General features: G+C 42.0%; 1 protein-coding gene across 2 annotated transcripts; it reads left to right on the top strand.

Moving 5' to 3' along the window:
• The first annotated feature begins 6,897 nt into the window (after positions 1 to 6,897).
• On the top strand, positions 6,898 to 14,894 carry PPP1R15B (protein phosphatase 1 regulatory subunit 15B). 2 transcript variants are annotated; one of them, XM_061159882.1, is made up of 2 exons: positions 6,898 to 8,007; positions 12,081 to 14,894. In XM_061159882.1, the coding sequence occupies exons 1-2, from the start codon at positions 7,366 to 7,368 to the stop codon at positions 12,300 to 12,302; spliced, it is 864 nt and encodes a 287-aa protein (XP_061015865.1). In that variant the 5' UTR covers positions 6,898 to 7,365; the 3' UTR covers positions 12,303 to 14,894. The 2 variants fall into 2 exon arrangements, with proteins under 2 accessions (XP_061015865.1, XP_061015864.1); XM_061159881.1 differs by having other exon boundaries at positions 6,914 to 9,267.
• Positions 14,895 to 27,816: the final 12,922 nt, after the last annotated feature.

The raw sequence follows: 27,816 nt of genomic DNA, 5'->3' as shown, positions 1-27,816 counted from the left end.
GTTTTGGAGCGTTTTAATACACATGTCATTTTTCATTACAACTATGCTGGAAAGTAGGCATGGCTCATTTGTTAACTGTCAGCAAACATTTACTGTGCTCTCCAGTCACTGCTGCCTGCTGGCGTGCCTCCATCGCAAAGAATACGGTCCCTGGAGCTGTGCACTGGGCCCTCTCTACCAGGTAACAAAGATTACAAAGATAAATGAAGATAGTTCTCTGCTTTTAAGAAGTTTACTGCCTAGTGATATTTAACCAAGCCTGTTTCATAAGAGAGGAAACAACCTTTGAGATGCCACACAACGATTATGTTGTTAGAGTGGAGCCGTCGCCCAGAATTGAACCCAAGTGAAAGCTGGAGGTGAGGTGACCCTTGTTCAAGCAGTTTACTCAGAAGTTTTCAAAACTCTCCAGTGTGGAGTCATATTTCATGCTGGGAAATTTTGTGGGGCTTCCAAGGGACCTTTAGTAGTAACAGTAGTAAGTGATAACCTACCTTCTGTGTTTCTAAGTAGCTTTGAGATGTCACTGCAGTTCTAGGCAAGTCCCAACGGACTTTTTAAAAGTTAGAACTTGAATCTGGCAAGAGTCTTAGTTAAGGAAATTTCTTGGCCAAATAGGGTAGAAACCTGAACCACCCAGAGGGAGTGGGAATGAGAACTAGGGAGTGTGGGGGGAGGGGTGTCCGGGGAGAAGAGAAACAAGCCCAGGAGACTGGATTTTCTGAGTTCAAACAGAGGTGGTAAAAATGACATAACTGGACTTGTTAGGGTTTGGGAGGTAAAGGTTAGATTAGACCTGAAAGTTCAAAAGTGAGGCAGCATTTTAAGTTGGGAGGTAATTCTGGGGTCTGGGACTTGTCTGATATGTCTATACACAACACAGATGGCCTTCTCTGGGTCAAGTGGGTACCAAGCACTATGGCTACTAAGATAACAAGGGTGTGAGTCCTGTCCTCATGGAACTCAGCGTCCAGCGAGGGAGGCAGACATGGAAACATGATTAGAGTGCTGTGTCCTGGACAAGGTGGAAAAGGGGAGGGGCTGGGCAGGCAGAATGGGCGTCACAGAGATATTTGAATTGAGTCTTAAAGTCCATCAGAGCTCTGGATTTCATTCCCAGTGTGATGGAGATGCCATTACAAGGTTTTGAGAAAAGGATTATAGCACTGTACATAGTCAAAGATCATCCTGGTTGCTGTTTGAAGCAGGAATGGAAGCAGTAGTCTAGGAGGGGAGTGACATTAGGATGGGGATGGTGCAGAGTAGATCAATTCTGGATATATTTTGAAGGTAGAACTGATAGGGGGCTTCCCTGGTGGCTCAGCAGTAAAGAATCTGCTGATTCAGGAGATGCGGGTTTGGGTTGGGAAGATACCCTGGAGAAGGGCTTGGCAACCCACTCCAGTATTCTTGTCTGGAGAATCCCATGGACAGAGGCGCCTGGCGGGTTACAGTCCATAGGGTCACGAAGACTCAGACATGACTGAAGCGACTTAGCACCTAAGATTAGGGGCTTGGCAACTGGGTGAAAAGGACAGTAGGGGTATTATGGGATGGGGACGATGCGATTGGCGGATCTCAAGAGTTTTATTTTGATCATGGTAAGTCTGAGATGTCCGCACATCCAAGTGGAGAAGTAGGATGATGGCATCCGAAGCCCAAGGGAAGAGTCGGTCTGGAGTTTAGAAGTGGAAGTTGGCACTTAGTGCTGTGGAACTGGATGTGATCACCTAGATTCAGTTCAGTCGCTCAGTCGTGTCCGACTCTGCGACCCCATGAACCGCAGCACGCCAGGCCTCCCTGTCCATCTCCAACTCCCGGAGTTTACTCAAACTCATGTCCATCGAGTCAGTGATGCCATCCAGCCATCTCATCCTCTGTCGTCCCTTTCTCCTCCTGCCCCCAATCCCTCCCAGCATCAGGGTCTTTTCCAATGAGTCAACTCTTCACATGAGGTGGCCAAAGTACTGGAGTCTCAGCTTCAGCATCAATCCTTCCAATGAACAACCAGGACTGATCTCCTTCAGGATGGACTTGCAGGATCTCCTTGCAGTCCAAGGGACTCTCAAGAGTCTGATTAGAGAGGCTTAAAAACAAACAAACCAACAGGTGACTGAGCTCTGATGCAGCCAACACTTAGAGGAAGAGAAAGAGTTCCTGGAATTGTAGGGACACCGAGGTAATGATGTCATGGGAGTCTGAAGAAAAGGGCTACTGTAACAAAGGACACAGACTGGGTGGCTTAAACAGCAGAAACTAATCTCAGTTCTGAAGGGCAGAAGTCCAAGATCAAGGTATAGGACTGGTTCTTGCTGAGAGTTGAGAAAGGTAATCTGTTCTACACCTTTTCCTAGCCTCTGGTGGTTTGCTGGTAATCTTTTGCATTCCCTGGCTTGTAGATGCCTCACCCTAGTCTCTGCTTCCATTTTCACATGGGGTTCTCCCTGTGTGTGTGCATGTGTGTATGCAGATTTCCCCATTATATAAGGACATAGTCATGCTGGATTTGGGCACACCCTCATGACCTCATCTTAACGTACAGGACGATATTTCTAAATAAGGTCACATTCGTAGGTCCTGGGGATTAAGACTTTAACATCTTTTAGGGGTGCATACATCAACACACAAGTTAGAGAACTGGATTTGGCAAAGTGTTCTTGATAAAATCTGGTCTGTTTTTTGCTGCACTGACTCTGTTGTGGCCAGTGTACTTCTCCTGTTGTGATGCAAGGGCTCACTAGTTGAGACGTGTATGGGCTTAGTTGCCCCATGGCATATGGGATCTTAATTCCCCACCCAGGAATGGAGCCTGTGTCCCCTGCATTGGAAAGAAGATTCTTAACCGCTGGATCACCAGGAATGTCCCAGTAAGAACTGTTTTAATGAGTACTGGGGATGAAACCCACACTGGAGTAGCTTGAATACAGAATAAGTGCAGAGAAAGTGGAGGCTGTGAGAGTAGACAACTCTTGAGAAATTTTTGCTGCAGTGGTGTAGAAACTTGGAGATGCAAGTATCTAGGGAGAAGTTATTTGTTGTTTCAGATAGGTGATATTAACACGTGTTAATGTGAGTGTTCAACTAGTTTAAGAAAAAAAATTACGTGTTATAGGAAAGAGGAGATAAAGGAGGCCAGATTCCTCAAGAGGACATGAAGGCATAGGAACCAAGAGGCTTCTTTGCTTATAATGGGATCAAAAGCAGAGTATGTAGGTCCAGATGCAGGAAGACTGGTGGATTTGGTGGTGAAAAAATGAAGTTGTTTATGTTGTTTTCTCTGTCTTCTCAGTGAAGTATAAGGTGTGTCCATAAGCTGAGAAGAATGTGTATGGGAATGCTGGCTGGAAATTTGAATGAACATTGTGAAACAGTCTCAGTGTAGGAGATGCAAAGCTGCTAAGAAACTATCTAAGGGGACTTCTCTGGCGGCACAGTAAAGATTCTGCACCACTGCAGGGGGGATGGGTTCAATCCCTGGTTGCGAAACTAGAATTCTGCAGGCCTTGGCCAAAAAAATAAAAACGAGCTATTTAAGAGTGCCTAGCATGGATGAAATCTGTCATCACAGATAGAAAGTGAGTCAGTCAGCATGTCTGAGTGCTTTTCTCAAGCTCGGCAAGACTGTAAGCTCAGAATAAGTGGATAGTTGGGTTTCCCTAGGGTTGAAATTTTGCCAGAGAAGAATACTGGAGTAGGAGAAGAGCATGAGAATGAAGGGTCTTTGCATGGGGGTCGTTTTCATACTGGATCATGAGATTCTTAATTGGGTGAGGAAGGAGGGAAGGAGGGTGATGAATCACAAAATGTGGTAACTGCAATGGTTTGGAGGTTTGGCGAGGGCAGTGGTAGCAGCTGAACAGGGATTTCAAGGCAGTGAGCTGGGGAGATAGGAGGTGATTTCCAGAGTGTGAGATACTTGAAAAATAATTTTGGAGGTGGTACTGACTGAAAGATGAAGGGAAAAGCTACACACTCTTTACCTTAGACCCTGAAAAATCTTTTAAAATAAATATAACTGAGGTTTAAATTATCTTCGGCCAAACTGCCAGTCAGCTTGCCTGTCTAAAGACTTCTTGTCTTCACCAGCAGGCACACAGCCCTGACAAGACAGTGCTATCTCTGCAGACAGAGCTGCCTTCCCTCCGCTGCCTGCTTGATAGCGGGCTTCAGGAGGTGGCTCACACTTTATTTTCCTGCCAAGACTGACGAGGCAAAGTCACATATTCTTAAAGTTTTCCAGTACTTTATGATCCCATTGTTTCCCTTTAGAGCAACTTCCAAGGTAAGGAGAGTAAAAATTATATATCCAATGATTAGATGGGGAAGGAAGGCCCATTCAAGATGTTTTAAGGAATATTTGGGGGGAGGCAAGTGGTGTTAGTGACAAAGCTGAGTGGAATGTAAGAGACTTGGCCATAAGGAAGATGCTATTATTTTAAAGTATTATTACTCTTCCATTCATTCAACAAACATTTATTGGTCACCAATTATGTGCCAGTCAACATCCTAGGTCAGTGGTTCCTAAATGTTTTGGTCTCGGGATCCCTTCCTTAAGAATTGGCAAGGACAATTCTTAAGAATTGTTGAGGACCCCAAAGAATTTTGTTTATGTAAATTATATCTATAATTATTGTTTATAATTATTGTTTTAGAACTCAAACCAGAAGATTTTTTAAAATATTTATTAATTTAAAAATATAAACCCATTACATGTTAACATAAATAACAGCAAAAAATTGTTTTCTTGAAAAAATGTCTAGTGAGAAGAGTGGCATCATTCTACATTTTTTCCCAAATGTCTTTCATATCTGGCTTACTAGAAGGCATCTGGGATCTCACATCTGCTTTTGCATTCAGTCTGTTGCCAGATCACATATCATGTACCCTCTAGAAGATACATGTGTACTATATATTCATGAGAAAAGGAAAGTTTAAAAGAAAAATAACAGCTTAGTATTACTGTGAAAATAATTTTTGCCTTGAGGACCCTCTGGAAGGGTCTTAAAATGGGATCCTCAGGGGTGCCCAAATCATACCTTGGGAACTACTGTGCGAGGTATTGGTATACAGCCCTCAACAAGCAGAGACCAGCAGGAGAGAACGTTTACAGGGATATATACAGAGCAGTGTGTTACATGCTCTGATGGAGTACAGCGGTATAGTTCTGACTGCAAAGGTCAGCAGAGACTTCAAGAAGGTGTTGACATTGGAGCTGAACCTTGAAGCATGGAGGTGAGGGCCTTCTTGACTAAGAAACTGAATAGTGGCAGGAAACAAATCCAGTGTTCCTAGAGTAAAACCTGCATGAAGGGAAGTTACTGAAAAGAAGGCTAGAAAAATATAGGAAAAGGACAGACTGTACAGAGCCTTTATTCTGCAGATGATGAGGAAAAAATCTTTAGTGGATACATAGCAAATATTAACTGATGTCTGTGCCTCTAATCTATCTAGGAAAGGCATGATATTAGAAATTTAGTTCACTCACCAATCCACTGAGCTTTGAGTAATTTGCATACCTAGATCTCTTGTCATTAAACTTACTCCCATTATTAATATATTTTTTCTGAATTGTAAGTGAGCTATTGCTAGAGATATGGATAATAAGATAAAAAGGGATAAACCATAGAAATCGCTGACCTCTTAGTTTCCTAGAAAGAAGTAGCCATTCTTCGAACAGTCTCAACAAAGCAAGAGGAGCAGCTGGCTTCCTCTGGGTTCCTGAAAGATCTTACTGTTGTCTCCAGGGCTCAAACCTGCTACACTCCCTCTGAACAAATACTTGACTTAAGAGGTGTTGATTTAAAAGTTTTATTAGAAATAAAGAAATGGACTAAGATCAAACTCACAAGAATCAAATGTAGCAACTAAGATTATAAAGTGAAGTTGCTCAGTCGTGTCTGACTCTGTGGGAACCCATGGACTGTAGCCTGCCATGCTCCTCTGTCCATGGGATTTCCCAGGCAAGAATACTGGGGTGGGTTCACATTTCCTTCTCCAGGAGATCTTCCTGACCCAGGGATCGAAACCGTGTCTCCCGCATTGCAGTCAGACTCTTTACCCTCTGATACACACAATTTTTTTCAAAGGATAATTCTCTGTGCTTCCTTCTTTGGGTGTTGTATCCCATGGTTCTAGGGGCTCAGGATACAAATACGACTTGAATATGACTTGAAGGGGAAGCAAACACGAGAGTAAACAGTTCTAGGGGCTCCGTTTCTTTCCTCCTCTGTTTGCCTCATTTGAAGAAACTAACAGGGACACCACTTGAGAAACAGTTCACATTTTTTTATGAAAGACTTATGTGGGTAAGATGCTGAAAGACCTCAAACCTGGATCCTAGGTAAAGCTAAACCGTTATTTAGAAATCCTAAAACCGAGCGGGCAGGAATGCATAATGATTCATTTTTCACTTAAGACTTATTAATCACTCCACATTATTAGTGTTTTTAACACCAGATATATATTTACACATTTCCCAACTTTTACTGGACTTAAATCTTAGGGTAATGATCTACTTAGCAGTGAATAACACTGGAACCACAGTGTTGTATAAATACATGCAAGTCTAAGGCATACGTGTACACTTGGACTCTTGGGTATGTACCATTACCAGTTCCAGGGCCTCCTCCACCAGTCTCTGCCGCTCCCTTGGGCCCAGAGGGCCGAGGTGGGGGGCGGGGGGCGGGGGGCGGGGAGGCGGGGGGGCGGGGGAGGGCGGGCCGCGGCGGAGGGGCGGTTTCCTAAGCGACCGCTGAGCTGCAAGTGCGCACGCGCGAAGCCTGGATCCGGCTGATGCAACCTCCCGCGCGCAACCGGCCGAGAGTAAGGAAGCCGACAGGGACCTGGGCGCGGCCAATCGGCGGCCGCAGGAAAGAGCGCGGAAGGGCCCGCCCCCGGCCCGGCGAGTGACGTCAGGCGGCGCGGGGCTGGTGGCGTATCCGGCCGCCATCCTTCGTCTTGTCAGCCTGACTGGAGCGGTCCTGCCGCGGCGCTGGCCCTGCGGCCATTTTGAGCTTCGCTTGCACCCGCTTGCCCTCCCAGACTTAGCCCTTCCGGGGTCGCGCTGCTGAGGGGATTCTCCACGGTCCGTGCCTCCGAGGAAGCCGCTGCCGCCGCCGCGGAAGGGCTCCTATTTATGGTGGAGCGGCGGGGGCCCGACTAGGACCCCTTCTCGCCGCCAGGATGGATGTCGCCTTGGCCGCCGCGTCCTGTGTCCGCCGTTCCGGACTGTGGCCCGCTGCCCGCGGCCGGAGCCTCTCTCCTTGTTGGCTTTTCTGCTGGCCCGGGGATCGGCCTGGGGCACCCACCCCGCCGCAGGGGAAGGCCGAGAATGTGTAGGGCCTCGAGCTCCGCGTCCCTGCCTCCATGAGAGACTGCAGACAACAGGAGATGGAGCCGGCGGCGGACGGCTCGCGGGAACCGGACCCCCGCTTCCGGCTGCCCTCCTTCTTCCCTCGGCTCTCGCGACCAGGCACATCGAGGTTCCCCGCACCGCTAGCCCCGGAACCCGACCCAAGGCTGGCTCCCAGCCCCCCGCCCGAGGCCCGGAGTAGCTCCTGGATACAGCTGCTTTCCCAGCTCCTCGCGCCGCTCCCGGGCTTGCTTCAGAAGCTGCTGGTCTGGAGCCAGCTTTTCGGTGGGATGATCCCCACCAGATGGCTAGACTTTGCTGGAGGCTACGGCCTCCTGAGAGCCCGGGAGGAGCCCGCCGCCCCCTCGGCGCCCAAAGCTCTGAGCTCAATGCGGCTCGACCCCTCGGCCGACTCGGCCGCCGGTCCCCTTGACTGGCTAGAGGGGGGTCTCCGCTGGCAGTGCTCGCCCCCAGATCTGGAATTAGAACTTAAAGCCAAGGGAGGAGCTTCGGACCCCGCAGCGCATGCTTTTCTTCTGGAGCAGCCGCTGTGGGGAGTGGAGCTGGTGCCCCGGAGCGTCCAAGCGAGTCTGTTTTCCGACCCGGAGCTTGGCCCTTCACCCTGTGGACCGCTCAACGTTCAGCGCTTAAGCAATGTCAGTGTCGTCTCCTATTTGCTGAACCCTTCCTATCTGGACTGCCTGCCCCGGGTTGAGCTGAGCTATCAGAGCAGTGTTGGAAGCTGCGAACTGGTCGATTTCCAGGCGCTGAGCCCAGAGAGCGGCTACCTGGATGAGGCCCCGTCTTATCCCCAACCGCTCAACGCAGAGATGGCTCCCGCCTCGTGGCAGGGATGTCCGCCTCTCTCTAGAGAAGGCCTGCCCGAAATCCACCATCTCCGCATGAAGCGGTTGGAATTCCTTCAGCAGGCCAGCAAGGGTCAGGCTTTACCCACTCCTGACCAAGATCATGGCTACCACAGCCTAGAGGAGGAGCACAGTCTGCTCCGGATGGAGCCGAAGCACTTCGGAGATAGTTCGACTCAGTGTGTTCCTGCTGCTGGAGCTGTTCCCGGAACCGCCCAGGAACCCACTGAGGAGAAAACAGAATTGTTGATTAGAGAAGTTCCTTTTGGATTGGAAAGACAGGGCCTCTCGGGAGGCATTCCATCTTGTGAGACTGGACAGGAGCTTGGAGAGGACCAAATAAGTGTAGTTGACTCTTCAGACATAGACGATGACCTTCCCATTTCTACCAGACCAGCCTGTAGTAACAAGTTGATAGATTACATTTTGGGGGGTGCAGCCAGTGACCTGGAAACAAGTTCTGATTCGGAAGATGAGGATTGGGGCGAAGACGTTGAGGATGACGGTTTTGATAGTGATAGCTCATTCTCAGAATCAGACCTTGAACAAGACTCAGAAGGGCTCCACCTTTGGAACTCTTTCTATAGTGTGGATCCTTATAATCCCCAAAACTTCACAGCAACAATTCGGACTGCTGCCAAAATTCTTCCCGGAAACCCTTCTGATTCAGAGAAGGATTTGTCTGACAAGTCTGACCTAGGGAATTCTCCCCAGACTGGAAGCCTTCCAGAGTCTCCTGATCATAATTCTGGAGATGATGATGACTGGGAATCTAGTGCAGATGAAGCAGAGAGTCTCAAACTGTGGAATTCTTTTTGTAATTCTGACGACCCCTACAACCTTCTAAATTTTAAGGCTCCTTTTCAAACAGCAGGGAAAAATTGGAAAAGCTGTCTTGACTCAGAGAGGCCATCTGAGCCCATTTCTGAGTGTCACACCTTACTTTCCTGTAAGGGGCAGCTGTTAGGGAGCCAAGAAAGTAAATGTCCAGACTTGGTACAGGATGTGTTTCTTTCTGGAGAAAGACACACACATATCCGGAGAAAAAAGGTTTGTTTAACATGCCTGATGATTCGTACTTTCTGTTCTGATGTGGAAAAGCATGAGTTTCCTGGAGCCATAATTGTGCATATTTTTAAGGAAAGATTCCAAGCTCTTATACTTGGGTTGAGAAATGACCACTTCTCCTTTTCCCTCATGTAGAGTGTTGTTCCTGTCTGAATTGAAGGTGCCAGTGTATAGATGTTAGCTCGAGGGTGCTGTTTTCTTTTGGGTCGGCCGCTCTGGGCTGTTTTCCTTCAAGTTTCAGCTTTTCACTTTTTTTAAGGAACAGAAAAATTAAACTTTGTGTATACATGATTTAATTATAGAGATTGAGAAGGTCCTATTGTAGCAGCAGAGTTTTGTGCTATTAAATGTGGTATGTCATTTGCAGACAGTTACTGCTCTAGTTTCAGGATAACTGTTTTCATTCCTGTCTGTTAGAACCCAAAAGGATGATGGTACCAAGTAGCAAGTCATATTTGTCTGGTTGTTTGCCATGAAAGAAAATATTAGTTTCAGTATTAAAAACATCTGGACATTTGGAATTTTGATTGACAAAAATAATACTGAAAATAGTATTACCCTTTCTTAAGATAGCAGTCCAAGTTATCATTGGCCCACTATAGGTTAATCATTTGTAACTATGATGGTCACTTATTTGGTTTTCTTGAGTAGTTTCCTATTCCCAGGCTAGTCTTAAAACTTCATGGAGCATTTATTTTACTCTTTCAACACATTATAAAGGTAACCTTATTTGGGGAATCTTTTGAATTGCCCTTTTTTTTTTTTAATTCAGCTAAGGTTATTATTAATTGAAGAGAAATCCCTGCAAACAGACAGGTTATCTTTTATTGTGGAGCAAAAGTTTCTTTAGTTACCTTTACTTTTATTTGGAAAGAGAAAGGCATGGGTGAATTATTGACCTCAAATTCTGCGTCAGAGTTTCAAGTGGAAAGAACTGTAATCCATTGGCTCCAAATGACCAGCTTAATACTTTGAAATTCTCCCTAGGGTAGAAAATGTCCCTAAATGGTGGTATTCTTACATCTTAGCTGTAGAAGCAAAATAAGGCATATTAAAAATTAGATTTTAGTTCACACTTTTGTTAATGCTGTCTTAAACATTTTCCTCTATATTTTTAAAGGGTCCCTGACAAAACAGCCTGTTTAGTGAATAGATAAGAAACAAAGTGAGGCGATGGAATGAGCACTTGGCATCTGGAGACCTGTGTTCTCTACTCCTGAGTGGTTAGAGCCAACAGATTTAGGAAGATAGCCAAAGCTGGGAAGTAACTTGACCTTTCATGGCTTTGACTGACTGACTTATAGTAATAATAGTAATAATGGCTATTGTATGAATTATTGCACAGTTTAAATGAGGTGAGTAGATAAAACTCATAGTTGCTTTTCCTTTAAATGATAACTCTTGTTTAGGGATCTCAGCCCAGCCTCATGGCTCTTTTTAGCTTGCTCACTGAGTGAAAAATGAGATGAGTCAAGTAGATGTTACTATTACTATGCACTAGAAGCAACATTTATAAAAGATTATGTCTGGAATATGGTAAAGTTATTTACAACCTTTGACTACATCCCATTCTTTAGATATATGGGAATAATGGATAGTGCCTAATTCTTAGAATGAGGCTTTCAGATCTGGGAATGCTTTATTAAATGGCAAACATGGTGCAGATTGTGGAGCTGGGCTCAGAGTTGGAATCCTGATTGCACCCGTGGAAGCTGTGTGATTTGAATGAGTCAGTTTACCTTGGTTTCCTTATTAAGTGAGATGAAAATTGTTAAGTACTTTGAAAAGAACCGGGCGTATGGTAACCACTGTATAAATGTTATTTATCTTGGTGATACAATGAATGAGTAATGCTAGAATGCAATATTTAGTAAGGTGTTACATATCTACTAATTGTCCTCGGGGGTATTCCTTGGCCTGATGTAAAGGGAATGAAAGTAGCAGGCCACAGTGGAATTAGCTGATGTAAGTATTGAATGTACTTTAAAACAAGTTTTGACGTTTGGTGTTTGATATCTTAAAAAGAAATTTCTATGTTAGAAATTGCTGCTGCTGCTAAGTCACTTCAGTCGTGTCCGACTCTGTGCGACCCCATAGACGGCAGCCCACCAGGCTCCCCCGTCCCTTGGATTCTCCAGGCAGGAATACTGGAGTGGATTGCCATGTCCTTCTCCAATGCATGAAAGTGAAAAGTGAAAGTGAAGTCGCTCAGTCGTGTCCAACTCTCAGCGACCCCATGGACTGCAGCCCACCAGGCTCCTCCGTCCAGGGGATTCTCCAGGCAAGAGTACTGGAGTGGGGTGCCATTGCCTTCTCCATATTAGAAATTGAGTAGAGATTAAAAGGAACTGTCACTCTTGCATGTGATCATGTATATTGCAGTATTCACAGTTGCATGTATATATGGTGATAGCATAATGAAGAATACAAAGAGGGTTTTTATCTTAACTACAACATCTCTTATAGTAACATAACCTTAAAGATATGTTTTGTTGCAGTTTGATTACTAAGTAACTTTTTCTTCTGTGTTCTGATTATAAAAGTAATTAATATAAAAAAGTAATATAAGAATACTACTACATGTTTATGATTCAAGAATTGAAAAATACTGGAAAGTGACTTTTTTGAAAAAGGAAGAATAGAAGTGAACTTTTGTGCTGTAATAATAGCATTCAGGAATATATTTCTGAAATACTTCAGAAACATTTGTCATTTTGGAGGAGTGTACAAGTTTGTTTGTTTCTTTCTTTACTTCTCTTGTATTTGAGATTAAAATTACTCTTTTATCTTTATAGGTCACCTTCCTTGAAGAAGTTACTGAGTATTATATAAGTGGTGATGAGGATCGAAAAGGACCATGGGAAGAATTTGCACGGGATGGATGCAGGTTCCAGAAACGAATTCAAGAAACAGAAGAAGCTATTGGATACTGCTTGACATTTGAGCACAGAGAAAAGATGTTTAATAGACTCCAGCAAACATGTTTCAAAGGACTTAATGTTTTCGAGCAACATTAAGATGATTTGACAGCCTCTGGCCCTAGCATACACTACCTCTTACTTGAGAGGTTACTTTTAAAGACAAAAATTGGCAGCTGTCCTTCAACTTTTTCTTAGAGGATGTGCAGCTTGGATCCAGTGACCTGGTTTAATATTGTTTTGCAACATAGCCCACTCAAAAATGTCCAGGTTTGAAGCCAGGCCCTGAAAATGAAGGATGAGATGGTGTGATTTCTAATCCTCCCTTGTCTGTTTAGTTGGATCTGTTCTAGAATTTTGTTTGCTTGCTGAAGTGAAAAGGGGACCTTTTAAGGTGTAATTTTGCATTTTGGAAACTTATTTTCTTGGGAAACTATTTATAGGGTTCAAAGCCCATTTCCCATTTTAATTTAAATTATGTGCACCTGTCTAAAAACTCTGGGCTCTCCCCACCCCCTCAACATTCTGAAATTATGGGGCTGTTATGTTTTCTATATATTTTTTTTATTTCAGTAATTTGACCCTTCTACTTCAATGTTAAGAAAAATAATTTTGTATATATGACCAACTTAAAGTACATTATCGTGTGTCTTTTTTTTTCCTAAAAATGACTGGTTGAAAATGTGTGGTTGGTTTTTGTTTCTAGGTTAAGCTCTATCTAGGAAATGTTTCCAAGGACTGCCACAAAACCTGTATGTGCAGCACTTTCTGCTACTTTGGGGAAGCTGCATATTTTCTGCCAAATTTTAACATCCAATATATTTAAGTTCTCTGTAAACTCTTTTTTGGAGAGGGTTCTGTGTATGTTATTGTAATTCCCACTTGAGTGGTTCTTTGTGTCTTCAACAGGTGGAAATTGTTGTTAAAAGACTCCAGAAAGTAATAATTGTGTCATAGTTGCTTTTAAATTTAAAAGCTTAGAATTTTCTTAGGAAGAATAGGAGACATATCAGAGCAATTTGGTTTTGTTGTATATGCTCTCAAAAGAAAACCAGTGTTATTAATAACATGCCTCAGCACCGTCACTTTTATAACTTGTCAGGGTGACACTGTAAACTTGGAAATGGGCAGTTCTGAATTTTCCAGTTTGAAATGTAAAATATAGACTTCAGTCAACATCCAAGTTTATTGTGTCCTTTTTTTAATAGAGAAGTAATGGCAAGGCCTCTAGTTTCAGGAAAGATCTATAGATTTAACAGACTGAAAGTTTTAATATCTTTATCCCGAAGCTCACTTTTGAATTGAAGTTTCTGCAGTGACTGACTGTGTTTGGTTTAGTTAGCACTACATGATGTGCATATGTTAGGTTGAGGGAATATTAACCAACAACTTACTGGTCTGTTTTTACATCACATGCCCCCTATTACAAGTAATAGAAAGCATGAGCAGAATAGATGACGTCTTAATTTTGAACTTGTTTCAGAACGAGGACAAGTTTTTCGTCAGAAGTGCTTGCAGGATTACTACCTCAGTTTATAATCTACCTGGTCATTGTTTTATTTCTGTTTGGTTTGCTGTGAGAGGACAGCAGCATAAAAGTTGGTCAGATTTTTGCAGAGCTCTTTTTCAGTGTGTTTGTGCCCCTCTATGTTAGGTAATCATGGGGAATGCATTTATAGAGTCTGGTGGAACACCATGGAAATGCTGTTTCAAGCATCAGCTGTGTCAGTTGGAAAGAAGGTATTACTTGCCTTGAAAAGAAAACTGAAAATGTACAGGCATTCTTTTAAAACCAGACTGAAGTATACTATTTTATTTCAGAGACTTAGGTTGTGTTTTGGGGTTTTAAATCTTGCACGTCTGCATATATGAAAATAATGGGAAATCTTTACATTTACTAGGCTTCCCTGGTAGCTCAGATGGTAAAGAATCCACCTGCAATGCAGGAGACCTGGGTTTGATCCTGGGTCAGGAAGATCCCCTGGAGAATGGAATGGTAACCCACTCCAGTATTCTTGCCTGGAGAAGTCCAGGGACAGATGACCTTGGCAGGCTACAGTCAGTCCATGGAGTCTCAAAGAGTTGGACACGACTAAGCGATTACCACTTTACATTTACTGGATTTTGGAGAATTGTTCTCTTGAGATTCCAACCTCACTACTAAATATATAAAAGCTTGGTGAAGAATTCTTCCATTTACTACCCTCCTTTAAAAGAAGTGATCAGACAGTGATGAGAAGGACAAAAGGGACTGTTTTAAAGTTGGAAAAGGGGAAAACAATTCTTACCAGTTTGTCCAGATCCTAATTATTAGAACAAAGTTAAAACTTCAGTCTTAAAATCCTTGGAAGTTTTAGTTGAACATTTTACACACTTTAAGTCTTGCAATGGTGCTTTATGTATCAATGTAGCATATGAAAGGCTTTGTGCAGACGAGTAACATTTCCTTTAAGTGTTGAAATGTGATAACACCATCTCCTCATCTTTAACTTGAAATCAAAACTATCAGATTTTATTTTTTTATAATTTAGGGAAGGTGAAGTTAGGGGACTAGAAGACTTCTAAGTTGGCTTCTTCAGATCGAATGATTTAAATGTAACCAGTTTTTGTTGGGACTTTATAAAATTATATTGTATATATAACTGTTAACCTGTAAATTATAATAAATACATTTGCAATTATTAAATGTTACGTGATATTTTGGTTCAACTTTATATTGTCTTTTACATTGTTTCTGGAATTACTGAGCAGGAGTTTCAGAATTAAGTCAGGTGTTTTTGTAGAAGCATTATAAACTTAAAAGGTGCTGCACAGATTAATGTGGTTAAAAAGGTTATGTGACATGGTAATTGCTCTTCAGCTAACTGAAGAGGAGGAAATGGTTAAGGGGGTAAAATATTGCAAACTACATTTTGGTATTAGAGAAGTTGGTTCTTAGAGTATGAAATGCCCTTCTTAGAGACTGGGGATTTGATTTCTAAAGCTCGCCCCAGCTATGTACTAATGCTGCAAAGAAAATAATAAAATAGTATTCACAGAAGCAGTAAATTAATATGCTGGGATTAGCATAGTGTTTCTCCTAAGTAGCAGGGAAGTCTGCTGCTTTATTTTGTGCATTATGATTAATGATAACTGATATTGTCAATCATGATGTTCTCCCATTTACAATATTGAATAAATGTGATGGTAACATCTGAAAAAACAAACTTCTTATCCTGAAGAAAAAAAAAGACATTTGGACTATAGCAAGCCTATTAATGGAATTAATTCTTAATTATACCATTCTTAATTTAGGCATTTGAATCTTGCTAGCTAATGAAAAATTATTAAAGGTGTATTCTTAATTGGAAGGAAAGAAATAACAGTTGCAGATAAATCTGTTTAGTACAAATTGAATTGACAGCCTACTTTTATTACCATTTTAGGGTTAATTTAAGCATTTTTGGCTGTCTCTCCCCCAGGAAGATGTATGAAAATAGTCATGTTCACATCATGCCAGGTTTGTCATGACTGTCCTGGCATCCCTATGGAGGTGGCGATGTCTGTTGTTCAATAGGAAGTGTAAAGCAGTATTTAGTCGCTGACCTCAGGATCTCTGAGTTACACCCAGAGCTGGACGTTTGTTGCCTCATCTGGAGACTTCCTGTGGACCCTGCTTTATGGACCTTTTAAAAATGAATTTTTTTTTCTCATTTATAAAAGTATCTAACACAGAGATGTACAAAGACATCCTGGTCATTCTAAAAATGTATGTTGCCCACCATTTTTCTGGAGCTAAGAGACCTAATTTCTTTATGTGTGTGAGGAGGTTTTGATACTCTTAACTGATCATGACACAAATATTGGCTATTTGGAATGTTCCTATTATTGGAAATTAGGATTTTTATGGACTTGAATGCTTTGGTCAGTATAAAATACCAGTCTTTTTCTCCTTGGATTTGCTCCATTGAGACTAAGTTTTTTACTGGTCAAAATGGTTCAGTGGGTAAACAATCCACCTGCAATGCAGGAGACCCAGGAGATGCAGGTTTGATCTCTGGATCAGGAAGATGCCCTGGAGGGAGAAACAGCAACCCACTCCAGTGTTCTTGCCTGGGACGTGCCACGGACAGAGGAGCCTGGCAGGTCAGGTCACAAAGAGTTGGACACGACTCAGCATGTGGCCCATGATTTTAAAATACAAAGGCAGTATGATACCAAGCTCTGCAACCCTAGTGTAGTAAGTAGGATGAATAGATCTAACCCTGCTCACTTTGAGGGTTCACAGATGACCTATACTGCATTCAGTTAATACATATTAGTGACAGGTTTGCGATCAGGGAAGTTAGATTATTTTATAAGTGGAATAGAGAACACATGGTGGAGTTTGGGGTTATGTTATTACTGTGTAACAATTTGAGTCACATCAGTGTTTTCCCATTGACAGACTCAAGCTCATTAGGGAAAGATAGGGGAAATCAGACTTATGGAAATTAGGTTGCTTGACCCAGAAAGAGGATACCCTAGAGATCTAATGGAAACAGATCTAGAAAGCTGAACTATTAAGAGAAAACACTTCAGAACAATTTTTCAGGTTTTGTTCTTTTATTCCATTACCCCTCCCTTTGTCTCCATACTATCCTTTTCTTCTAGTTTCCTTCTGCCTTTGCTGAACATTTTATTTTTACTACTGTTTTATAGATCTTACCTAGAAGAGGAATGAGGACCTTCACAGAAAAAGAACAGCACAATTGTCAGAGGTGTGTTCATTAGCAATACTATCCATCAAGCTGACACTGCAAATTACCCCACCAAAATGTTAGGTTAATATATACACTGGATTAACTTTTAGAAATATCCCCAAAATGTTCAAGATCAAAGAAAGAGGTGGTAGTAAAACTGGATTATACTGCTTTGAGGCAAGCCTGTTTTTCCTAATGGGGTTCATGCATTAGCTTTGAAGGCAGAAACCAGAGAGGAGTCCCAAAAGAGTTTTTTAAAAAGTTGATCTGGATATATGTTGTGGAATGGTTGTTTTTATTTTTATTTATTTATTTATTTTGGAACGGTTGTTTTTAAAAACAAATTTCATCATGAGAAGATTTGTTTCCTCTTTGGATCTCACATATCATCTCCAAGAGACCTCTGACAACCCTATCCTCCAACCCTTCCCTTCCCACTATCTTTAACCTTTTAAAATTGTTTTCGCTGCCCTCATCTTAACATTTTTACTTATTTCTTGTCTACTTTCACACTATAAACTCTGTAAGAGTAGGGATCTTTTTCTGTGTCTTGTTTATCCTATGAGCACACAGCCTAGGACTGCACCTGGCACATGATAGTCAACAGATGCTTGAATGAGTTGATAACTTTCTTTAAGTCAGTTCCGATACAGTCTTTACTGAGACTTCATCAACACAGCCATGTCTGATTAGAATTCAGTGTGCCTTAGCCATAGATGATACAGAATCACAGAACTGAAAGGTCCTTAGGGAGAAGCTGTAGCAGAGCTCTAAATTTTTAGAATGTAATTACAAATTTCAATTGAAATTTGTGCTAGAGATAACTCATCAATTAATTTGAGTGTCATTCACAAGGTACATGTTAATTTATGAAGTTAACATGTGAGCAAATCAGCTGAGACCTTTCTTTTCCAGGATTAAAGAGTACTAAAGTATTGTGCGTGCGTGCTAAGTCGCTTCAGTCGTGTCTGACTCTTTGTGATGCTATGGTCTATAGCCCGCCAGGCTCCTCTGTCCATAGGATTCTCCAGGAAAGAATACTGGAGTGGGTTGCCATGCCCTCCTCCAGGGGATCTTCCCCACCCAGGGGTTGAATCTGCGTGTCTTAAGTTTCCTGCATTGATAGGCAGGTTCTTAACCACTAGCACCACCTGTACTGAAGTATTAAAAGTATTTTCCCCACCACACCGGAGGTTTCATTTCTACTCCTCGTTTTTAGAAAACAACTGGCTTTGAGTTTCTAGATATGCTCAGTTGATTCCACCAGATGGCGTGACTTGCCATCTTAGAGTGCCTGACAGAGTCCTGTTTTTGCTAATCTGATGGCTGTTGCTTGGAGGTCATTTCCTTAGTATATAAACAAGCTGGCAAACCACACTGCCCTGCCCACGCTAGGCTTGCCTGGCCCACTGTGACTTCACCTTTTCGTGGTAACTACTCATCACTGATAGCTCCCTGATAGCTTCCCTGACAGCTCAGTTGGTAAAGAATCCGCCGGCAATCCAGGAGACCTGGGTTTGATCCCTAGGTTGGGAAGATCCCCTGGAGAAGGGAAGGGCTACCCACTCCAGTATTCTGGCCTGGAGAATTCCACGGACTATAAAGTCTATGGGGTCGCAAAGAGTCAGACACGACTTTAACTTTCATTCATCACTGGGGGCTGTTCCTTAAAGGAGAACTAAAATTTATTTTTGAACACAAATAAATGAATTGATTCTTCATGGTCTCCATGGAGGAATAATAAAATGAATATGGCAATTTAGGTAATTGCAAGTGAGATATAAGAGGCTGATGTACAGATATTTGCTGGGTTTTTGTGTTAGTGTTTTTCTCGTTAGGGTTTTATTTCACTTAACTCTTTGTTCAACAAATTCAGTTTTCTGTTGCACTCCTGTGCACTCTCAATGAGATCAGACAGCCATGTTACCTGGGGCATGGGAACTCCCGGTGCCTGATTACAGAACTGTGTGTGCAACTGGCGTGGAAGGAGGAAAAGGGCCTCGAGAACTGTTGGTCTGAGGCTTTGGGCGGGAGTTACCTGTTCCCCGCTCAGTAGCCAAGTCCAGGTGGATATCCAGGACTGCTCTTTGGTGGGTTTGGCATTGGCTCCAGGGGGCTGCTCCCATCCGCTTCTAGGTGTACAGAACGGAGGCCGGCACATACTTGCCTACCACTTTCCTACGCCTGCAGTGACGGAGGCACTTTCAGCTTGCGGTGGTGTCCTTTCTTTTGTTTCTGCTTGGCTTGACTGTGGGGAGGCTAGGCATGTTTTTGTACCTTCAGGAATTTACATGGGAGTGCTTGTTTTCTTCACTTCTGATTGCCACATTTTCTAGATACTCACCTCTGAACAGATCTCCCTTCCCCAGGACAGTCTGCTGAAAAGTCACAGCCTGATTGGCCTGGGGGATATAACCCAGTACTACCTAAGAGATGGCAATACTTTTAGAATAATATTGAATTACAGAAGAAAAGTCCTTCATTGGGATGAAAGTGAAAGTGTTAGTCACTCAGTGAGGTCCGACTCTTTGTGACCCCATGGACTGTAGCCTGCCAGGCTCCTCTGTCCATGGAATTCTCCAGGCAAGAATACTGGAGTGGGTTGCCATTTTCTTCTCCAGGGGATCTTCCTGACCCAGGGATCGAACCCTGGTCTCCTGCATTGCAGGCAGATTCTTTACCATCTGAGCCAGCAGGGAAACCCCATAGGGTGAAGCAGGTACATTTTCTTGCAATTAATTTCCCAGGTTCTTTCAGATAGGATGACAGTTACATTAGCCAGTGTTCCTCATTTTTCCTTTTTTCTCAAACAGTTGTTAAAAAATATTAAATTTATTTAAGCTAAAAAAAAAATCAGTTCACCCACTCTTCCACTCTCATGCTCTTCTCTGGCAATCACCAATCTGTTATCTGTATCTTTGAGCTTGTTTTCATTTGTTCAGTTTTTGTTGTTGTTTTTAAGATTTCACATATAAGAGACAGCATACAATATTTGTCTTTACTTATTTCATTTAGCTCAATGCTCCCTAGGTCCCAGGTTGTCACAAACAAGATTTCATTCTCTCCAGTATCTCTTCTTACCATTGAGCATAGAGCCCCCTCAGGGTCCCTTGGAAATATTTGCCTTCTGTGATCAGGTTTCATCTGTCCTCTGAAGGCTTCTCTGATGACGCCACCTCTACATCCTCAGAGCTCACGGTCCTGTCTTCACTGTTACAGGGCCCTGTACACGTTCCGATCACTGTTCAGCGCACTGAACTGTAATTACGTTTGCAATTCCATTTCTTCCTGTAGATTGTCACCTCTTTGGTGGAGGGGTTCTCCGCACAGGGACCAGAATGTCTTGGGTGCACAATATACTTTTCTTTAACTCAAGTTACAATTTCCAAAGTCTCCTTCTTCCAATGGATAGGCCCCCTACCCCGCACAACAACTGAGTAATTTACTAATTCATGTGTTTCAAAGAAGCAATTAAATATGTGAAAAGGTCTGTCTTCAAATATAAACATAATTTTTATTTTTAGTACTTGAGATATTTTGAGAAGCTAGTATTACTAGTGATGACTTTACACCTAAGGTTTTAAATCAGTTGATATTATGTCTTCATTACTGATCTTTCAAGTGATACCATGAGGTTTATTGAAATTTGATCAGTATTATGAAGGTACTTCTTCATTAGGCAGGATATTATTCATATCCAATTTTCCTAGTTAAGGACTTTTTTTCAATCAGCTTATTGAGGTATACTTTACATATAAATAAAATTCTCCAATTTTCAGTATAAAATTCAATGAGCTTTAAGATTTGTGTACAGTCATGTAAACACTACCACAATAAAAATATAGAGCATTTCCATCACTCCAAAAAGTTACCTTACACTCTTTTCTGTTCAGCCGCCTCTCCAACCTCCAGCTTTTGGCAGTCATTGCTCTGCTTTTTATCATTGTTTCACCTTTTCTAGAATTTTTAAGAATGGTGTCATATATACAGCATGTACCCTTTTGTGTTTGGCTTCTTTTACCAGTGCAATGCTTTGAGATTCATCTGTGCTGTTTAGTATATCAGCAGTCCATTCTTTTTTGTTGCTGAGTAGCATTCCATTGTATGAGTATACCACAATTTATTTATTCATTCACTAGTTGATGGATGGTTGGTTTGTTTATAGTTTATGGCTATTGTGATTAAAGTTGCTATGAACATTTGCATATAAGTGTTTCTGTAGATGGATATTTTCATTCCTTTTGGATAGATTTAAGAATGCTGGATAAAATGATAACTATATATATATAACTTTATAAGAAAACTCCCAGTTTTCCAAAGTGGCTGTTCTACTTAGCAGCCAGTATGAGAGATCCAGTTGTTTCACACCCTTGCCAACACTTTACATTATAAATCTTTTTAAGTTTAGCTACTCTAGTGGGTTTGTAGTGACATCTTATTTTAGTGTAAATTTTTATTTCCTTGATGTTTAATGATATCGTGAAGTATGTGTTCAAACCTTTTGTCCATTTTTTAAACCAAATTGTGTATGTGTATATATAAAATATCTTCTCCTAGTCAGTAGCTTGCCTTTTCATTTTCTTAATGTTATTTGAAGAGCAAAAATTTTAATGTTGCTGAAGTCCAATTTATTGATTTTTCTTCTATGGTCTGTGCTTTTTTTATTGCCCACCTCATAAATCTTTCTCTAATGCAAAGTCATAAACATTTTTGCTTATTTCTTTTTCTGGACATGGTTCTAATTTTGACATTTAAGTCAGTGATCCATTTTGAGTTAACTTTTTGTTTGTTTGTTTGTTTTCAAATGGACTTAATTTATTTATTATCTGGCTGTTCCTGGTCTGCACTGTGGCATAGGCTTTTCACTGCGGTGCTTCTCCAGCTGTGGCACAGGGCTTAGTTGCCCCGCAGCATGTGGGATCTTAGTTCCATGACCAGGGACTGAACCCAGGCCCCCCTGCATTGGGAGCTCAGAGTCTTAGGGACCAGACCACTTTGGGAAGTCCCTGAGTTAATTTTTGTATATGATATGAAGTAAGGTTTTGAGATTGATGTTTTTACACACAGATAATAAATTGTTGAAAAGTAACCTTGACATCTTTGTTAAAAATCAATTGACTATATTAAGATTTCCCTTGCAGTCCAGTGGTTAAGATGCCATGCTTCCAATGCAGGGGGCATGGGTTCCATCCCTGGTCAGGGAACTAAGATCCCCATATGCTTGCTGTATGTGTGGGCAAAAAAAAATCAGCTGATTATATACTATTTCAATTTCTGTTTCAGTGATCTGTATCTCTGTCCTTACATAAATGCTGCACTGTCTTGATTACTGTTAACTTTATAGTAAGTCCTGAAATCACTTTGTTCTTTTTCAACATAGTTTTGGCCCTTGTAGATCTTTGCATTTCTCTTTCAATCTTAGAAGCAGCTCAATTCTTACAAAAAAAAAAAAAAACTTAACTAAGGTATTAAATGGGATTGCATTGACTTTATAGACTAACTTTAGAACATTGACACCTTAGCAATATTGTCTTCTGATCCAAAAACAGAGTACATTTCTCCATTTATTTGGGCTTTAAAATTTTTCTATCACCAACGTTTCATAGTTTTTCATATACACATATTTATTTTGGTATGTTGATCTCGTATCCTGTGACCCTAGAATTTTTACATAGATGATCTTATTTTGGAGAAGGAAATTGCAACCCACTCCAGTATTCTTGCCTAGAGAGTCCTTTGGACAGAGGAGGCTGGTGGGCTGCCATCTATGGGGTCATACAGAGTCAGACACAACTGAAGAGACTTAGCATGCATGCATGCATTGAAGAAGGAAATAGCAACCCACTCCAGTGTTCTTGCCTGGAGAATCCCAGGGACAGAGGAGCCTGGTGGGCTGCTGTCTATGGGGTCGCACAGAGTTGGACACGACTGAAGCGACTTAGCAGCGGCTGCAGCACATCATATCTTTGAATAGTAACAGTATATGCCTTTTATTTCTTTTTTCTTATCTTATTGTACTGGTTAGACATTTAGCACCTTTTTGAACAGAAGTTGTGAAAGCAAGCAAGCATCATTGCCTGGTCATTAGGGTCGGTGATGTCTTCTCTGTCATTCCCAGTGTTGGTGATTTATCTCTTTTCTCTTCTCTTTCTTTTTAGCCTGTCAAGAGGTTTGTCAATTTTATCAATCTTTAAAAAGAAACAGCATTTGGTTTCATTGATTTTCTTCCCCTGTTGTTTTTGTTGTACTTTGCTCTGTTTTGTGTTCTGGTCCACTGATTTCTGATTTGTAATCTATTTCCTTCTTTCACATCCTTTGGGTTTAATTGTCTCTTTCAAATTTCTTAAGGTGGAACTTAAAGCACTGATTCAAAACCTTTCTTTTCTTCTAATGTAACTACCCAATGCTATAAATTTCCCTATAAACACTGCTCTAGCTGCTTCTCAAAGGTGTTCACGTGTCATAATTTCATTTTCATACAGCTCCAGATATTTTCCAATCCCTCACCAACAAAGATGTATCCAGTCCCAAATGTCATGTTCTGAGGTTGAGAAACCCACTTTCTTTATTACTTTATACCCAAAGCTCTAGCAGTTTTTCAAGAATAAATACTCCTTATATTGGGGGATCCACCTTTGGTTCATTTCCAGAGCTCTGAGATATTTCTTTTTGACAGTTTGTCCAGTTTTATGTTTGCTTTTGGTGGGTTGACAATCTTGTCACACTGCCATAGCTGTAAGTTTGACCATACTTTTATTTTTAACCCCACCTGTCCTTGTATTTGGGCTTCCCTGGTGGCTCAGCTGGTAAAGAACCCACATGCACTGCGGGAGATCTGGGTTTGACTCATGGGTTGGGAAGATCTCCTGGAGAAAGGAACGGCTTCTTTGCATTCCAGTGTTCTGGCCCGGAGAATTCCATGGACTGTATAGTCCTCATATTGAAAGTAGGTTTCCTGTAGACAACATATAGCTGCTTTTTATTGTTTAGTTGCTCAGGTGTGTCCAACTCTTTGTGACCTCTGTGGACTGCAGCCTGCCAGACTCCATTGCCCACGGGATTTTCCAGGCAAGAATACTGGAGTGGGTTGCCATTTCCTTCTCCAGGGGATCTTCCCAATCCAGGGATTGAAACCACTTCTCCTGCATGTCAGGTGAATTTTTTACTGCTGAGCCACTGGGGAAGCCTGTTATAGTTGCTTTCTTTAAAAAAAAAAAACAACACCTTAAGTTTTGGGATATTTGTTGCTGCCTGGAGGTTTTCTCTAGCTATGGCGAGCGGGGGCTACTCTTCATTGTGGAACTCAGGCTTCTCATTGCAGCGGCTTCTCTTGCTGTGGAGCACAGGCTCTGGGGTGTGGGCTTCATAGTTGCAGCAACGGGTTCAGTAGTTGTGGTGTGTGGGCTTAGTTGTTCCACGGAATGTGGACTCTTTCTACACCAGGGATTGAACACACGTCCCCTGCATTGACAGGTGGATTCCTATCCACTGCACCACCAGGGAAATCCATACAGTTGTATTTTTAAAACCCAATATGATGATGTCTGCCTTTTAATTGGGAGTATTTAGACCACTTATATTTAATGTAATTATCAATAGAGTTGAATTTAAATTTACTATCTTGCTCTTTGTTTTCTTTATGTCCTATCTGATTTCATTTTTTTCTCTCTTTTCGTACCTTCTTTTGGATTGAGTATTTTTTTGTGATTTTATCTACACTATTGACCTATCAGCTATACCTCTTTATCTGATTTCATTTTTGTGGCTATTGTAATGTTTAAATGTATAGGTTAACTCATCACAGTAGATCTTTAAATAATATTATACCATTTCATGTGTGTACACACACAGACTTCATTGACTACACTAAAGCCTTTGTGTGGATCATGACAAACTAGAAAATTCTTAAAGAGATAGGCATACCAAACTGTCATACCTGCCTCCTGAGAAACCTGTATGCAGGTCAAGAAGCAACAGTTAGAACTGGACATGAAACAGCAGACTTGGTTCCAAATTGGGAAAGGAGTACATCAAGGCTGTATATTGTCACCCTGCTTATTTAACTTATATGCAGAGTGCATTATGTGAAATGCTGGGCTGGATGAAGCACAAGCTGGAATCAAGACTGCTGGGAGAAATATCAATAACCTCAGATATGCAGATGACACCACCCTTATGGCAGAAAGTGAAGAGGAACTAAAGAGCTCTTGATGAAAGTGAAAGAGGAGAGTGAAAATGTTGGCTTAAAGCTCAACATTCAGAAAACTAAGACCATGGCATCCAGTCCCATCACTTCATGGCACATAGATGGGGAAACAATGGAAATAGTAACAGACTTTGTTTTCTTGGGCTCCAAAATCACTGCAGATGGTGATTGCAGCCATGAAATTAAAAGATGCTTGCTCCTTGGAAGAAAAGCTATGACAAACCTGGACAGTGTATTAAAAAGCAGAGACATTACTTTGCCAACAAAGGTCCGTCTAGTCAAAGCTATGGTTTTTCCAGTAGTCATGTATGCATGTGAGAGTTGGACTATAAAGAAAGCTGAGCGCAGAAGAATTGATGCTTTTGAATTGTGGTGTTGGAGAAGACTCTTGAGAGTCCCTTGGACTACAAGGAGATCCAACCAGTCCATGCTAAAGGAGTTTAGTCCTGGGTGTTCATTGGAAGGACTAATGCTGAAGCTCCAATACTTTGGCCACCAGATGTGAAAAGCTGACTCCTTGGAAAAGACCCTGATGCTGGGAAAGACTGAAGGCAGGAGGTGAAGGGGACGACAGAGGGTGAGATGGTTGGATGGCATCACTGACTCAATGGACATGAGTTTGAGCAAGCTCCAGGAGTTGGTGATGGACAGGGAAGCCTTACATGCTGCCGTCCATGGGGTCGCAGAGTCAGACATGACTGAACGATGGGACAACAATGAGGACTTCATCGCGGTGTGTGGGCTTGCTCTAGTTGCAGTGCTCAGGCTCCTCATTGTGGTTGCTTCTCTTGCTGCAGAGCGCAGGCTCTAGAAAGCACTCAGGCTTCAGTAGTCGTGGCTTGCAGCCTCAGTAGTTCTGGCTCACGGGCTCCAGAGTGCGGGCTAACACTTTATTTTTGAATGATATTTTCACTAGCCAAAGAATTCTAGGTTAATTTTTTTTTTCTTTCAGTACTCTAAAGATGTCACTCCATTTTCTTGCCCAGCTCTTAAGCTCTTTGATTCCCTGATTTTGTGCTAGGTCCCTTGGAGTTAACATGTTACACACACACACACACACACACACACAAAATGTTACACACAGCATTTGTCTCCTCAAGTTAACAGTTTCAGTTTACCTTTCCCAGTAACAATTCTGACACTGCTATTGGGAATATAACCTGATATTGCTATTAAGATCATAACCATGTGTAATGTATCAATTATTTCTTTTCACTTCAAGGGTTATATACTGGCTCATCACCTCCCTTTGACTCTGATCCTAGTGTTACTTCCTCATGATTCTGTGTTTCTCTGTACTCCTTCCAGAGCACACAGTCTTCGCTGCCTGTTCCATCTAAGCGGAAGTTTAAAGGATCAGACCTCTCTGGTTTCCCTCCCAGGGCTCTTTCCAGTGCTATGAAGGAAACCTAGGCACTGATCCAGACAGACTTGGGCTTGAATTCCAGTTTTTCATTTCCACCAGCTGCGTGCCCTTGAGGAAATTACTTGACTATTAAGGGGTCATACCTAAAATTTGAATAATAATAATACCTCTCAGAGAAGTTGGGAGGACTAAATTAGATAATGTATGAAAAGTTTTTAGTACCATATTTGACACATAATAATACCAACCAGACCACCTGACCCACCTCTTAAGAAACCTATATGCAGGTCAGGAAGCAGCAGTTAGAGCTGGACATGGACTAACAGACTGGTTCCAAATAGGAAGAGGAGTACATCAAGGCTGTATATTGTCACCCTGCTTATTTAACTTATATGCAGAGTACATCATGAGAAACGCTGGGCTGGAAGAAGCACAAGCTGGAATCAAGATTGCCGGGAGAAATATCAATAACCTCACATATGCAGAGGACACCATCCTCGTGGCAGAAAGCAAAGAGGAACTAAAAAGCTCTTGATGAAAGTGAAAGAGGAGAGTGAAAATGTTGGCTTAAAGCTCAACATTCAGAAAACTAAGATCATGGCATCCGGTCCCATCACTTCATGGCACATAGATGGGGAAACAATGGAAATAGTAACAGACTTTGTTTTCTTGGGCTCCAAAATCACTGCAGATGGTGATTGCAGCCATGAAATTAAAAGACACGTACTCCTTGGAAGGAAAGTTATAACCAACATAAATAGCATATTAAAAAGCAGAGACGTTACTTTGCCAACAAAGGTCTGTCTAGTCAAGGCTATGGTTTTTCCAGTAGTCATGTATGGATGTGAGAGTTGGACTGTGAAGAAAGCTGGGCCCCGAAAAATTGATGCTTTTGAACTGTGGTGTTGGAGAAGACTCTTGAGAGTCCCTTGGACTGCAAGGAGATCCAACCAGTCCATCCTAAAGGAGATCAGTCCTGGGTGTTCATTGGAAGGACTGATGCTGAAGCTGAAACTCCAATACTTTGGCTACCTCGTGTGAAGAGTTGACTCATTGGAAAAGACCCTGATGTTGGGAAGGATTGGGGGCAGGAGGAGAAGGGGACGACAGAGGATGAGATGGCTGGATGGCATCATCAACTCGATGGACATGAGTTTGAGTAAACTCCGGGAGTTGGTGATGGACAGGGAGGCCTGGCGTGCTGCGATTCATGGGGTCGCAAAGAGTTGGACATGACTGAGCGACTGACTGAACTGAACTGAACTGAGTGTATATTATGTGATATGTGTATATATCTCCCAATTTACGGATGAGGGACCT

The sequence above is a fragment of the Dama dama genome, chromosome 14, assembly GCF_033118175.1.
Source record: "Dama dama isolate Ldn47 chromosome 14, ASM3311817v1, whole genome shotgun sequence".
Taxonomy (NCBI): domain Eukaryota; kingdom Metazoa; phylum Chordata; class Mammalia; order Artiodactyla; family Cervidae; genus Dama; species Dama dama.
This window is presented reverse-complemented; position numbering and strand designations above follow the sequence as displayed.